Source organism: Peromyscus eremicus, chromosome 7 (genome assembly GCF_949786415.1).
Source record: "Peromyscus eremicus chromosome 7, PerEre_H2_v1, whole genome shotgun sequence".
Classification (NCBI taxonomy): domain Eukaryota; kingdom Metazoa; phylum Chordata; class Mammalia; order Rodentia; family Cricetidae; genus Peromyscus; species Peromyscus eremicus.
Window position 1 is genome coordinate 95358495 of NC_081422.1, and position 16822 is coordinate 95375316.

Sequence of the window (16822 nt, forward strand, 5' to 3'; positions counted from 1 at the left end):
CCCCTCATACTTCAAAAAAGAACTTGTAGGGCCAGTGGGATAGTTTAGAGGGTAAAAGCACCTGTTGCCAAGTATGATGACCTGAATTTGACCCCTGAGACCACATGGTAGGAGGAGAGAATCAATTCTGGCAAGCTGTCCTTCTGACAACAATACTTGTATGCCACCCCACCCCAATAAATAATTAAATTAATTAATTAAAACATCTCTCTCTCTCTAGGAGTCTCACAAAACTAAATTATATACTATATATATAAAATAAGACTACAGGGGCTGGAAACATGGCTCAGTGGTTAAGTGCACTGGCTGCTCTTCCAGAGGGCCTGGGTTCAATTCCCAGCACCCACACAGTAGCTCACAACCCTCTATAATTCCAGTCCTAGGGACCTGACACCCTCTTCTGGCTTCTGAGAGCACCAAGCACACATGTGGTGCATATACATACATGCAGACAAAACACTTATACACATAAAAACATAAATGAATAAAATTTAAAATAAGAATACAGATGTATGAGTTCTCACTATGGGGAGTGCATGAAATGTTGGGTTAAGAGATAAACTGATTTCTGCTTAATTTTTTACTCTTAAGTATATTCATAAAACTAGACTCAGAGGAAGACTAAGGAGATGGGTAAGGAAATAAAGGAAGAGGAGTAAGTAAGTCACCGTGTAGAAAGAGAACATTTGAATTCTGCTCTCAGTTTTGCAACCTACTAACTGTATGCTTCTATGGAAGTTACTCAACTATACTTGTCTCAAATTATATAATTACAAAAGAATTTATTACAATAATAAAAATTTAGGGGCTGCAGTAATGGCTCAGGGGTCAAGAGTACTTGGTGCTCTTGTAGAGAGGATCTGGGTTCAGTTCTCAGTACCCATGTGGTGGCTCACAATGAGTTCCATGGGGTCCAACATCCTCTTCTGACCTCCTTGGGAACAGGCATGCATGTAGTACATATCCATTCACACATTAAAAATGTGAGAATTTGCTGGGCAGTGGTGGCCTTTAATCTGGCACTTGGGAGGCAGAGGCAGGCGGGTCTCTGAGTTTGAGGCCAGCCTGGTGTATTAAGAGCGAGCTCCAGGACAGCAAGTGCTACACAGGGAAACCTGTCATGAAAAACCAAAGAGGGATGGGCTTGAGAAATGGCTCAGTGGTTAAGAGCATTAGCTATTCTTCTAGAGAACCCAGGTTCAATTCCCAGCACCCACATGGCAGTTCACAACTGTCTGTACTCCAGTTCCAGGGGACCCAACATCCTTACACAGACATACATGCAGGCAAAACACCACCGCCCATAAAAAAATAACAACAACAAAAACAAACAAACAAACAAAACAAAGTGGGGTGGTGGTGGTGGTAAGATGTGAAACGTTATAACTTTTTTTTTTTTTTTTTTTTTTTTGGTTTTTTGAGACCGGGTTTCTCTGTGTAGCTTTGGAGCCTGTCCTGGATCTCACTCTGTAGGCCTCAAACTCACAGAGATCCACCTGGCTCTGCCTCCCAGGTGCTGGGATTAAAGGCATGCGCTACCACCGCCTGTCTAACTTTTGCGTCATTAAGGAAATTTCTGCCTTCTTAACCCATTTCATAATACCTACTAAGAGCCCAGGTAGGTACCAGATGTTCAGTAAGTATCAACAATGATTGTGATGCTGACTGTTCGCGTTAGAACAGTGGTTCTCAACCTTCCTAATGCTGCAACCCTTTTATATGGTTCTTTATGTTGTGGTGACTCCCAACCATAAAATTATTTTTGTTGCTACTTCATAACTATAATTTTGCTATTGTTAGAACCATAATCTAAATATCTGATATGCAACTCTCATGAAAGGGTTGTCCAACTTCTAAGGGGGTTGCGATTCTGAGGGTGAGAATTGCTGTTGTAGAATAACAAATTATTATTTGTCCATTATGGATTGCTAATTTGCTAGGTCTCTAATACCTTCTCTGTCTCATGTGAAGATGAAGATAGTAAGAAGGTACTGTTATCAGTATAAGCTTCATTTAGTGTGAACCATTTAAAAATACACACACACACACACACATACACACACACATTTCTAAGTGTGTGAACCATTCTATTTTCTTTACATTTATAGAAGCTTAAACAATTGGGTATCAAGGTTATCTCAGTAAAAGGCTCCCACTAGTGGTCAATCATTTTTTTTTGTTTGATAAAATAACTGAATAAGATTTATTATTTCCAGCAGCAGCAAGGTAGAGTCATTACTAAAGGAATCAAGTCCATATACTTTCATTTCTTTGGTAAGCCCATTTTCCCAACCTAGTCACTTTCACAGGAGCCACTGGTCAGAAGGTCTTGAACACAAGCACACTTTCTGTCTCTGGCTTTGGCTTGTGCTGCTGCTGTTTACTGGAAACCCCTTTCTTTTGCTGTTTTATCTTGGTAAACTCCTGATATTCTCCAAGATAAGGATCACACGCTGACCCTTCTGAGGCTTCCTCTGCACCTCCTATGCATATCTATCAATTCAGGTGAGAATGTGCCTTTCTGTTTTTGTTTCACACCGCATGCTTGCAGGCAGAAATCCCATCTTATTCTATCTTCTTTAACAGCCCCTTCGCACTACATGGGCAAGTGATAAGTGCTTACAGCCTGGAAACAGTGATAGTGTTGTATAATAGAGTAAGAAAAAAAAATATTTAAGTAAAGTAAAATTATTAAATTGGTATGTATCTTTATATGAGAGGCATACTTGCAAAAAGTTGCTTTTCCTTATCTCTGTTGAAGTAATTTTTCCACTCCAAGATCTGTTGACCGTGTAGAATATCCTCTGAACAACCTAGTTCCAAAAGGAAAACAAAAACAATTAAAACAGTTCAGATCTCTATTTCCTTATGTTCAGATCTGGAAAGCTCCATTCCTGTCTCTCTCCAAACCCCACCCTCTCAGAGAATCTCCAACAAAGAAAAGGTGCCAAAAAGCCCAGTTCCGCATTCTGATGCTGCCAGCAGCCCAAGCCCTGCCTAACCATTCTAGCTTTTGACCATACTTGGACACAAACCCAGCTTGTGGCAGACATGTCACCACCCCTCTCCTACAGGCTATATAATCTCCCTGCTTTAGTTCATGTGGCTTCTCTAGCCTGGATCTCTGGGACTGGAGAACCCACCCAGGAGGTGCTTTGCTCAAATAAACCTGTTGATATACGTTTTCAATTCGTCTTGATCTGGCTTACTGCGTCAGTGGAGAAACCTATTATTGGGGGATAGAAAACCTATTACCCTACCGAAGACCAGATTATGAATATATGTGGAGCTAATTTAAGTAACAACTTTTGATGTCAATTGCAATTCTGTGGAAAAACCAGAACTGTGTATTTTAACCCTATATATATAAAATTTAATCATATATATATATATATATATATATATATATATATAGTTTACAATTGCCTTTATAAGAGAAAAAATTCCCTTTCATATTTTCATTTCCTAGCCATTTATTTATCACTTCCTTTGTTTCTCAATTACACAGGGATGCCTCATTGGGCTGTGTACATTTGGTAGAGTAATGAGGTGGGAAGATTCTACTGTGTTGGCTTAATGATCAGTCAGTCAGAAGGATGACTGTCAAACTGGCATGATTCAAAGGTGCATTATTTTGATTACTAAAGTTATATTGGGGATGCAGCTTAGCTCTTTCCCCAAAACCCTCTCAGCCTTTCCTTTCAGCCCATCTCTATTCTTTTCTGTCCCCCAGGGACCTCAGAAATTCTCCTCACTTTTTTTTGAGACAGGGTTTTTCTGTGTAGCTTTAGAGCCTTCCCTGGAACTCACTCCGTAGCTCAGGCTGGCCTAGAACTCACAGAGATCCGCCTGCCTCCCAAGTGCTGGGATTAAAGGCGCACCACCACCACCACGGCCGGCCTTCAGAAAGTCTCTACGGGGATCCATAGTCACCACACTTGCCTAGGATCCAGAGAGGGCGACAGCAACCAAAGAACAAAACACTTACCCAATAAAGACAAGACCAGATATTGACACCAAGTAACTCCTTAAACATCATATTCTGGATGATTAGATCCCAGCACAACAAAGCAAACAGTTATAGCCATTTTAATACCTCACAAAATAGACTTCTAACCAAAACTAACTGGAAGAGATAGGAAAGGACACTACATACTTTCTAAAGGGGGGAAAACATCAAGAAGACATTGCAGTTCTAAACATTAATGCACCAAACCCAAGGGTACTCAAGTTCATAAAAGAAACACTATTACAGCTAGACATCACATTTTGACCTTTAGTGATAATGGGTGACTTCAATTCCCAACTCTTGCCAATAAAAAGGTCACCCAGACACAAATGAAACAGAAATGCTGGTGCTAAATAATGTCATAAATCAAAGGGATATAGAAGACATTTACATAATATTTCACCCAAACATAGAAGAATATACTTTATTCTCAGCAGCTGATGAACTTTCTCCAAAACTGACATACTTGGACATGAATCAAGTCTTAACAAATACAAGAAAATTGAAGTAGAGCCAGGTGGTGGTGGCACACGTCTTTAATCCCAGCACCTGGGAGGAAGAGCCAGGCGGATCTCTGTGAGTTTGAGGCCAACCTGGTCTACAGAGTGAGATCCAGGACAGGCACCAAAACTACACAGAGAAACCCGGTCTCAAAAAACCAAAAAAAAAAAAAAAAAAAAAAAAGTCTCCCAGTCAGTCACATAACTTTTGACTTACATTGCCCTGCTACAAGGTGTGCTCGGGTAAAGCTGGTGCAGAAATTATGGGAGTAACCAGTGACTGGTCCAGCTTGAGACTCTATACCATAAGATGGAGCCCACCCGACACTGCCTGGAGGGCCAGGACCCAGAGGCTGGATAGTCCAGAGACTGAGGATAGAACCAAACATGACTGGCAAAAAAAAAAAAAAAAAAAAAAAAAAAAGTAATGACATGATTCCTAACAATATTCTGCTATACTCAGACTGCTGCCTAGCCCAACTATCATCAGCGAGACTTCATCCAGTAACTGATGGAAACAGATGCAGACTCATAGCCAAACATAAGATAGAGCTTGGGGAATCCTGTGGAAGAGGGGAAGGAAGGATTGTGAGAACCAGAGGGGCCAAGGATACCACAAGAAAACCCACAGAATCAGCTAACCTGGGCTCACAGAGACTAAACTGCCAACCAGAGAGCTTGGATGGGACTGACCTAGGCCCTTTGCACATGTTACAGCTGTGTAGCTTGGTCTTCTTGTGGGGATTCCTAACAGTGGAAGCAGTGGGTGTCTTTAACTCTGTTACCTGCTTTCCTCCTACGGGGCTGCCTTGTCTAGCTTTAATAGGAGAGGAGGTGCCCAGTTTTACTGCAACTTGCTAGCCATGGCTGGCTGATATACAAGGGAAGCCTGCCCTTTTCTGAAGAGGAAGGAGGAGGAGGAGTGGATGGAAGGGATAGTGAAGGTTTGGGGGCGGGGCGGAGAGTGTGGGGAGAGGGTCTGGGGGAGTGGAGGGAGGGAGGGAGGGAAAACTGTGATCAGGCTGGAAAAAATAAAGTTAATTTAATTAAAAAAACAAAACAAAACAAAGGCCAGGTCCAGATGGATTCAGCACAGAATTCTGCCAGACTGTCAAAGAAAGAAGAATTAACACCAATAATACTTCTCTTCTCAAATTACTTTGCAAAATAGAAACTGAAGAAAGGAATATTTCCTAATTCTCTTTTTCTTTCTTTCTTTTTTCTGTTTTGGTTTTTCAAAACAGGGTTTTTCTATGTAGTCCTAGCTGTCGTGGAACTCTCCAGAGAACAGGCTGGCCTCCAACTCACAGAGATCTACCAGCCTCTGCCTCCTGAGTGCTGGGATTAAAGATGTGTACCACCACCACCACCACCACCTGGCTCCTAATTCTTTTTATAAGGCTACAATTATCCTGATACCCAAACCACACAAAGAGCCAACAAAAAAAGAAAATTATAGATCAATATCGCTTATGAATATAGATGCAATGATTTTAAATAAAATACTTCCCAATTAAATCCAAGAATACATCAAAAAGATTTTCTACCATGATCAAGTTCGATTCATCCCAGAAATAGTGATGGTCTAACATATGTAAACACAATCCACCAGATTAAAAGACAGAAACCACATGATCATGTCATTAGATGTAGAAAAGGCCTTTGAAAAAAAATGCAGCATCCCTTCCTGATAAAAGTCCTAGAGAGACTAGGAATACAAGGACATACGTAATAAAGGCAAGGCTACAGCCAATACCAACCTAACAGAAACTCAAATCACTTCTACTAAAATCAAGAACAAGAAAAGGATATTCATTCTTTCCTTACCTATTCAATATAGTACTTGAAGTCTTAGTTAAAGCAGCAAGACAACTAGATGGAGGGAATACAAATAAAAAAGAAGTCAAAGTATCTTTATTTGCAGATGATATAATCTTATACATGAAAGTGTAGTGGGAATTTGCTCCGCCCATGACTTTGGGCTATCTGGCCTGATAGTGGCGGTGCTTCTTATCTGCCTACATGACCGTTTACAAGGGAGGAGAAAAGGAGGTCTCACTCTTGTGGGTGAAGACTAGATCAGGTAGTGTGAAGCGGCATGTGATTGGTCCCCAGCTTTCCAAGGACTCTGCAACTGGATTTACCTTATCCTGTGTCAGTGAGTCTGTTTTCCTCACAGAACCCCTTAATAAATTGATGTGTGTGTGTGTGTGTGTGTGTGTGTGTGTGTGTGTGTGTGTGTATTATAGACTCTCATAATAGACTCTGTGTGTATTGAGTCTCTCATTACAAAAAAGATCCTAAAACCTCCAACTAGAAAACTTCTACAGCTGATAAACATTTCCAGCAAAGTACTGGGATACAAAATTAACATACAGAAATCAGTAGAATTAATGGAGACCTACAATTGGTTAATGTGCAGACAGTGAGAGGCTTTGGAGCACTCATCCTAAACGGGGTATCTTCATCAAAGCCCTCACCTCAAGGCTCAGGGAGGTATATGGAAGAAGAAGAAATCCTGAAGAGCAAGAGGTGATGGATGACTCTAAGGAAACATTGTCTTCCAGACACAACAGAACTGATGCACATATGAACTCACAGAAACTGGCAGCACACACAAGGCCTACACTAGTCCAAGTGAGATGGGGTCCCAGCACTGAGAAGGGGATGGAAACAAAGGCTCCTACCTTTAACCAAGAAGCTATTTGTAATTGATATTCTTTGGTAAAGGAAAAATCAGTTTTCTTCCATGGAGGCTCACTGGGTATTTAACCATATTTCAAGGTAGTCCTCATGCCTAGGAGCAGTTGGCCAACATAAAATGAACTCCATGGTATTTTGTAGACTTTGTGACTCATTTTGCTTTGTTTGGCCTTTTTTTGGGTCTTATTGATCTTTTTTGTTTGTTTATTTTGATTTCCATTTTGTGTTTTTTTTTTTTTTGGTGTGTGTTTAAAGAGGTGGGAGAGAACAAAGATTGGTGTGTAGGGATGTTGGGAGGATATAGGAGGAATTGCAGGAGGGGAAATTACAATGAAAATATGTTACATGAATAACTTTTGTTTAAAAATAAAAAAACCCCAAGAAAAAAAAAAGTATGTCTTTCATTGCTCTCCCTCTCTGTCCCTTGCCCAACTTGACCATTTGGAACTCTCATGTTCCTACCTCCCATCCTCTCCCCTTTATTCCCCATCCCAGTTTACCCAGGAGATCTTAACCCTTTCCCCTTCCTGGGGTGATCCATGCATCTTCCTCTTAGGGTCCTCCTCTTTACCTAGCTTCTCTGGGGTTGTGGATTGTAAACTGGTTATCCTTTGCTTTGTGTCTAATACTTGCTTATGAATGAGTACATACCATGTTTGTCTTTCTGGGTTTGGGATGACTATTTTCTAGTTCCATCCATTTGCATACAAATTTCATGATGACATTGTTTTTTAGCCCTGTGTAATACTCCATTGTGTAAATGTACTACATTTTCTTTATCCATTCTTTTGTTGAGGGACATCTAGGTTGTTTCCAGGTTTTGGCTATTATGAATAATGCTGCTATGAACATAGTTGAGCAAATGTCCTTGTGGTGTGGTTGAGCATCTTTTGGGTATATGCCCCAGAGTGGTATTGCTGGGTCTTGAAGTAGGTTGATTCCCAATTTTCTGAGATACTGCCATACTGATTTCCAGAGTGGCTGCAAAGACTACATTTCCACCAGCAGTGGAGGAGTGTTCCCCTTTCTCTACATCTTTTCCAACATAAGCTGTCATCAGTGTTTTTGATGTTAGCCATTCTGACAGGTGTAAGATGGTATCTCAGAGTTGTTTTGATTTGCATTTCCCTGGTGGCTAAGGATGTCGAGCAATTCCTTAAATGTCTTTTGGCCATTTGAGATTCTTCTGTTGAGAATTCTCTGTTTAGTTCTATAGCCCATTTTTAATTGGATTATTTGATATTTTGATGTCTAGTTTCTTGAGTTCTTTATATATTTGGAGATCAGCCCTCTGTCAGATGTGAGGTTAGAAAAGATCTTTTCCCATTCTGTAGGCTGCCGTTTTGTCTTATTTACTGTGTCCTTCGCCTTACAGAAGCTTCTTAGTTTCAGGAGGTCCCATTTATTAATTGTTGCTCTCAGTGTCTGTGCTAATGGTGTTATATTTAGGAAGTGGTCTCTTGTGCCAATGCGTTCAAGGCTACTTCCCACTTTCTCTTCAGTGAGGTTCAGTGTAACTGGATTTATGTTGAGGTCTTTGATCCATTTGTACTTGAGTTTTGTGCATGGATCTATTTGCATTCTTCTACATGTAGATATCTAGTTATGCCAGCACCATTTGTTGAAGGTGTTTTCTTTCTTCCATTGTATAATTTTGGATTTTTTGGTCAAAAATCAGGTGTTCATAGGTGTGTGGATTAATGTCAGGGTCTTCGATTTGATTCCATTGATCAACATGTCTGTTTTTATGTCAATACCAAGTTGTTTTTTATTACTATAGCTCTATAGTAGAGCTTGAAGTCAGGATGGTGATGCCTCCAGAAGTTTCTTTATTGTATAGGATTGTTTTGGCTATCCTGTTTTTTTTTGTTTTTCCATATGAAGTTGAGTATTGTTCTTCTGAGGTCTGTGAAGAATTGTGTTGCAATTTACTGAATTTAGCAGATTTGAAACTAGAAGAAACTGGAGACAGAATGGGAAGAAGGCTGGAAGCAAATGTGATCAGGCTGGAGATTTGTATGCTACAGTGTAAGGGAGGACTGGAAAAGGAAGACTATACAGTTATATAAAGAAATACAGAGTTTAAAGTCTTTAAAGAGACAGTAAAATTAATATAAAAAATAAGCCACGTAAAGATGGATATCACACAGAGAATCTGGATTATGTTGTCTTTGATATTCTTAACTGCAGAAAGACATTTGATTGTAAAAACTGTTGAGTTAAGACAATATGTATATTGTAAAGATACCTTGACTTCAAAATTTGGATCTAAGGATATATTGCTTTGGATAGGAGGCTCTGCTTTTGTTCCCACAGAAAGCCAAAGGCTATGGATTTGTTCCAGATTAAGATATATCAGGTTTGACCAGCCAAGACCCCCTGAAAGGTCTCTGATGACAACATGGCCCAGATGATCCAACATCCAGTTTCAAGGCAACTGGCTCAGACGCTACATCCTCATGAACTACTCCATAATCCTAAAATTTTCTTTGTGTCCCTGTAAGATATAGCACCCCCCCCCCCTTCAGCAGGAAGTAGTAAGAGAAGCTACGCCCAAATTCCCAAATATACCAAGCTGGGTTTGGAGATGGAATTGGCTCACTCCTTCTCTAAACCCAAGCATATTACTAAAAGAAAAGGTTAAGAGATTCTTGTGTCCCATATGAGAAGAGCCCTCTGGTATGGGACAGAGAAAAACCAATATTTTTATAAATGCAATCTCTTTTTAAAGAAGAAAAGGGGATAGTATAGATAATGATAGGATAAAAGGGTAGATTGTTGAACCTACTTTTAAAGAGCAACAACTTGTTTAAAATGTTTTATATTTCTATGGATTTTAGTTTATTGATACAAGTTTAAACTTAATTTTGTTATACTGTATATAAATTTCTATTCTCATTTGAGGTATTATGTTTATGTAATTCATTTAAATTGTAATGGATAATTAAGAAATATAGATTAATAATTAGTCTTCTATGATAGTCAAACTTGTAACCATGTTAGTTAAGTTTTCTAGGTATACATAGATATAATTCAGTTAGGTAGGTAATCTTCACACAGTTCAAAGACCTATAGAATATGGCATTTAAAATGTTTTAAAAATTTAAACTTTCTGGACAATGAGACATGTCTGCTCCTGGCAGCACTGATTTACTTCAGAGATGAGGATGGACATCGAAGACACTCAGTATGGAGTTTATCTTCTTGACAAAAATAGCCATTTGGGCAAGAAACTGGACTGCTTGAAAAAATGTATCAATTGGACATGCAGGACCCATAGGAAGGTGACCACTGAACTTTGCTTGGCAAAATGGTCCTTCAGGTTCCTGCTTCACAGAGGAAACTGCCAGACATTCTACAGGACACAGAGAGAAAGTGACTGAGAGACTCTAGGCCTGTAGGCTGAAGACAGATGCCCCAACTTTAAAAGAGAACTTTGGATGACTGTCCAGGCTGCTAGCTGTTTCTGTTTACTCTTACAAGACTCCCGATAGTTGCTTGCATCCTTCTCCCATTTCTCAGGTAATATTATATCCTTCTGAGGTCTTTGATGTAGTTGAAGACTAGATAGTTATAATTTTCTTTAGTTATTATAAAAGAAAAGTTAGATATGAAACCTTAGACTCACAAACATATGACAGATAGGGTATCTTCTTTAATTTTGCCAAATACAAATAGACTAGTTATTATAAATAGACTAAATATTGTAACTGTAATTCTTGCTTGATAATTGTTTTGTTATCTGTAATTTTACTATGTGAAAGTTAAAACCTTCCTTTTTGAAAAAAAAGAAAAGGGGAAGTGCTGTGGATATCACTCCGTATAAATAAAATGCTGATTGGCCAGTAGCCAGGCAGGAAGTATAGGCAGGACAAGCAGAGAATTCTGGGAACAGGAAGACTGAGTCAGGAGATGCTGCCAGCCGCCGCCATGAGTACCAACATGTAAGATACTGGTAAGCCACTAACCATGTGGCAAGGTATAGATTTATAGAAATGGGTTAATTTAAGATGTAAGAACTAGATAGCTAGAAGCCTGAGCCATTAGGCCAAACAGTTTAAATAATATAAGAGTCTGTGTGTTTATTTTATAAGTGGGCTGTGGGACTGCCGGGGCTTGGCAGGACCCGGAAACTCTCCAGCTACAGAAGACAGAAGCTGCAATCCTAGAGCTGGAGGCCACGATGCACGCAAAACATTTTATGTATTACATGTAGTCACTTATTTTCCTCCAAAAAGAAACAATATTGAGAAGGACAATTTGGTACTCTAGCTTTTCTGTATTTTTATTTTATTTCTGAGATAGGGTTTCACTATGTAATCTAGGCTGGTCTCTGACTTGGAATCATGTCTCACTTTTTCAATGTTGCCAACACAGGTATGTGTCCACAACACACAGCTCTCTGGTTTTTAATAGTTTGGTAATATAAAAATTCTGGATCTTTGGTAATTTTCTGATGGAAGAGGTTAACCCTCCTTTTCAAGCTATGTTCAAGAACAACAAAAAAGTGAAGACTGCTGTTCATCTTTTCAAAACTTTGACCTAATGAGACACTAAACCAACACTCTGTTGTTGGATTTTTCAGTAGAGTAATTCTCAATAAAACAGGGCAACTTAGCACCAGAATGAAGGTTTAATTTCTGTTGCCTGGCATTCACAACCTCATCCCTGCTTTCTGAGCTAACTCCTGACCTTCCACAATGGAGCCCATAGGCCACCCTTTCACAGGAAACTTAGGAACAGAGAGTAGGGGAGAGCTCTGATGCCTGTGCTTCTACTGCTGCCAAACGTCTTTCAGTCATTCCTATGGTTAGAGTCCAACACTGGTGTACCTGATTATCACCAACTGCAAACTCTAACAGACCCCATCTTCCTTGACTTGCATTCCAGTGTCTGACCTGATGCTTTGAGTATACTAAGTAACAATTTCTTGACATAATAATTAAGTTTAGAAGCTATATAACAAATAATTTTGTGTTACCTTTGTGATGTTAAATATGGGCTGGTTTCATAGCTATCTCAACAATACATTCCTTAAGTTGTGAATAACAGATAGATGTCAACCCCCAAAAAACTTTTTATATTTCATGTAAATAAGTATTTTTGTCTATGACTTATAGATAGTGGCATATAAATGTGTAGAAAATATAGAAGTGAACAGTAAAGATATTAATGTAGCAAAGGCTGAATCTAAGGAAAAGAAGACTGGAGTGAAGATGTTATCACAATCTGAATGACTGACTACTGTGTAGAAGCAGCAGTTGACTTCTGTTTTGGAATAGAGGACAGAATTAGAACCACTGAGTAGATGTGCCCTTATACTCATCAAATGCTTCAATATAAGGGAGACATTCCAAAATTAACTCTATATAAAGCATTGGGTTTTATGAAGTCATGATGTTAGTTTTTGTCAAGTTCTTAGGCTGAAATGGACAGGGTTTATGTATTAGGTGGAAGCCAGAGTAGCTGGTGCTTAATTTCTCCATTGGTCCTAAGCACTCAGATTCAGAGGTTCTTGATGAAAGAGGATACTTATTGTTTATTTGTTGTTACACGTATGTATGTGTGCCTACATGAGTTTATGTGCACTGCATGCATATAGGCGCCCATGGAGGCCAGAAGTGGGCTTCAGATTCCCTGAAACTGGAGTCACAGGGAGTTGGCAGTCATCACAAAGGTACTGGGAACCAAACCCAGCTTCTCTGTAAGAGCAGTGTAGTTCTCTTAACCACTGAGCAATCTCTCCAGTCCTAAAAGCTTAACATTAAAAGTTGAGTCATTAAAAACCAAAAAGATTCTCAGTACAGAAATCAGATGTGGAAAATAAACCCTAATAATGTCATTTAACTTGGCATAGTGATACATGCTTGTAATACCAACAAAGGCAGAAGGATCATGAATTAGAGGCCTGTCTGAGCTGCATATTAAGTTTCAGGCTAGCCGGGTTACACAGCAAGACCAGCAAGACCTTGTCTCCAATAAAAGAAAGAAAGAAAGAAAGAAAAGAAAGAAAGAAAGAAAGAAAGGAAGGAAGGAAGGAAGGAAGGAAGGAAGAAAGGAAGGAAGGAAGAAAGACACAGTAAGAGAAAAAGAGAGCGAAAGAGAGAGGGAGAGGGAGAGGAGAGAGAGAGAGAGAGAGAGAGAGAGAGAGAGAGAGAGAGAGAGAGAGAGAGCGAGCGCTGTAGACTAGGCCGGCCTTGAACTTAGAGATCTGCCTGCCTCTGCTTACTGAGTGCTGGGATTAAAGGCATGTCCCACCACTGCCCTGTGTACATTTATTTATTGGTTTTGATTATATACTTAAATTATGTATTCTACTCAAATATATTATTTATGGAAGCAAGATATAATATTCTAAAATTTTGATCTGCATTTTTTTCTCTAATTCTTTAAATTAAAATAAGTGTATGTCTATGTTAAACATGAATAGAAGCACCTATATAAAGTCAGCCACTATATTAAATATAGAGGTCAGGCAGTGGTAGCACACGCCTTTAACCTAGCATTCGGGAAGCAGAGATCCATCTGGATCTCTGTGAGTTTAAGCACACTGGGAACAGAGCCAGGCGTGGTAGCACACACCTTTAATGCCAGCACTAGTTAACTATAGAGGTCTGGAGGTCTGGACAGACAGATAGGAAGTGATAGAGCTGGGCAGAAAGAGGAAGTGATATAGCTGGGCAGAGAGAGGAAATAAGATGGCAGGGTACAGAAAGGTATATAGGCATGAGTATACAGGAAGTAGCTCTCTCTTCCTGTATGCCGAGGATTTCCTAGCGATAAGAACTTGTAGCTTGGCTTGTTCTATCCCTTTGATCTCTCAGTTTTTACCCCAATATCTGGCTCCAGGTTTTTTTTTTTATTATTAATAAGACCATTTAGCAATTTGTGTTACACCTATATGTAAGTGGGTGCCCATGGAGTCCAGAAGAGGGCATCAGATTCCTCTGGAGCTGGAGTTACATGTAATTTTGAGCTGCCCATGTGGATGCTAGGACCAAATTCTGGTCCTCTAGAAGAGCAGTATATACTCTTAACTATGGAGTCATTTTTCCAGCCCCCTTTCTACCTTTTGGCATTATTTAAAATTTTCATATGTTTTATGTGATGGAAAGATGGATCAGTGATTAAAAGCACTCGTTGCTCTTGCAGAGGATCTAAGTTTGGTTCCTAGCATCCAGGTGGTGGTTCACAACCACCTGCTTCAGGGGATCTGATGCCCTCTTCTGACCTCTGTGGCACCAAGCAGGCATGTGATACACATACATACATGCAAGGAAAACACTCAGACACGTAAAATAAAATTGGTAGGTGTGTTCTGCTGTAAGCCTTTGCTAAGATGCTTCTTTAGCAATGTATAATAATGCATCTGTATCTTCCATTTCCCAGTCTCTATATTCTGAGGCCCAACTTCATAAGACATTTATTTCTCCATTACCGAGTCTGCATTTTACATCACTGAAGTAGGGCCACCATCTAGTGGTGAAAGCACATAGCAGCTGGCTCTCCCCATGCTTACCGTTTTAACAACTCTGTCACCATTTTAATGTAAAAAAATAACAAAAATCATTATTTACTACTTGTGAGAGGAATGAAACTGACAATCTTTCACTAAAATCTCTACTCAACCTGACAGACAAGTTGAATTATTGTCAGTTTCCCTTCTTTACATATATGAAAATGGAAACTAATTCACAATATAGGCTACCAGGAAAGGAAATGTTTGGCTTTATTACATGTTATTTTTGAAAGTAGATTAAATGCAGACAGAAATTAACAAAGAATTCTAATTACAGGTGATGAGTGCAGATAGACACACTCAAACAACAGAAGCCTGGTTCTTCCATCTGAAAAGGCACAGTGAATGGATCACTAATTCATTCTGTAACTGTTATGGCTCTAAAATTTCTTCTCAGTCTTTCTAAATAACTTGGAAAACTAAAAATTTTCTGAAAAAGTGGTTTCTTTCTTTGTTAAGAAAAAAGGGAGTGAGTTTAAAAGCTCTCAGTGGTGAGAAGCAGCTATGGCACAGCTTAGTCATTTTAGCCTAAAGTGATAGATTCAGGCTAAGTGAGACACTGAGTAAACCTCCGAGACACCATCTGCGTGAGCCTAAGAATAACTTCACTGCTGGTGCCAGTACCACAAAGAAGTCTTTGAAGGCTCATTGCTCACTTTAAAAACTTAAATGGGCCACCTCCTTTTTCAAAAGCTGGCATATGTTGGCATGCATAAGCAGAGCATTTATTTATTCACCAACAATTTCTTGGCCCAGCACACAAAACTACAATCCAAAGGCTATAATTTGCTGGCATTTCATATTTTCATTTTCATTCACTATCAAAAAGGCTTTTTCCATTGGTAATGTTCAGGAAATAAAGAATATGAGCTGACTTTTGGAGTAATTCCTTACTTAGTTGCTGTTCTTTCTAGTCTAAAAACAACTGATAAAATAGTTACCGAAATATATATTCCTATACCACAGACCTTTATGATTTATGTAATTATGATCTTCATTGTTTTTGCTATGAGCAGGGTGTCTCTTTAGCTCGGTCACTTTCATGCCTAAGAATACAATTAGCCAATTTCATACTAGACCTTATGTTGCATTTTTTTTCTAGAAAAAAACTCATTGTATTTTAAAATAATATTAAAGTTTCAGTTACTTCATGCCATTATTTGACTAGATTTCATAATAGCTAGGGCACTGGAAAGCACCAATGAAAAGTTCTGTTTTTAGATACTCTTGTTACACTTTTGTTTTGACTTATTTGTGGCACTGGGACACTGCATGCCAGACAAGTGCTCTACCACTGAGCCACACACATTTCCAGCCCTTTATTGTTGTACTTTTTCTCTGTACATTTCTTTTGGAGTGTTGGTATAAAATTACCACAGTAGCAGTTATTCTCAGTATGTATACATTCACATTCTGTACTTCCAAGTGAGTCTTGATACTCTTCAATCTATGCTACTGTTTTAAACTGCTCTATTATTGTCATAAGTACTTTGCAGTTTCATGCCTATTTCTGAGTAATAGATTCATTCTTGTAAATTGGAGACAAAGTAACACAATGCTAACACCAAAGTATAAATTTCATACATTTAAGCAATAATATGCAAATACTATGAAAATGATGACAGCAGAGATAATTAACTGTATTCTATGAGTGACTAGTATAGTTTTTTGTTCAACAATTATTAAGCTGATGGAATTTCCTAAAAAAATGGAATTTCATGGCTTTTTTCTTTAAAATCTTAAATTCCTTGGGTCCTAGTTGCTAGAATAGCACAGACTACTATAGGTTCAGGCATGTTAAAAAAAAACAGCAAACTAGAAAGAATGAAGAATATTTATCTCTTTACTTTTGTGTTCATTAAGTTCTTTTCTGAGAATGAATTCTAAATAAAACACAATTTCCAGGATATTCCTTTTCATTTTCTTTTTTTTTTTTTCTTTTTTTGGAGACAGGACCTTGCTCCATGGCCCAGGCTGGTCCCAAACTCGAGATCCTTCTCCCTCAGCCTCTGAAAGAGCTGGGATTATATGCACACAATGAAAAACTTCAGTTACGCTGTTAATGTACCCTGAGTTTACAGAACAGCCAAT

General features: G+C 38.9%; 1 protein-coding gene across 1 annotated transcript in view; it reads right to left on the reverse strand.

Annotated features, from left to right (window-relative positions):
* Positions 1 to 16822, reverse strand: part of Ppp2r3a (protein phosphatase 2 regulatory subunit B''alpha) — a 141689-nt gene that overhangs the window by 33677 nt on the left and 91190 nt on the right. The window contains exon 7 of the mRNA XM_059268459.1: positions 2727 to 2813. Coding sequence (XP_059124442.1) covers positions 2727 to 2813 — 87 coding nt within the window. The remainder of the gene's footprint in view (positions 1 to 2726; positions 2814 to 16822) is intronic.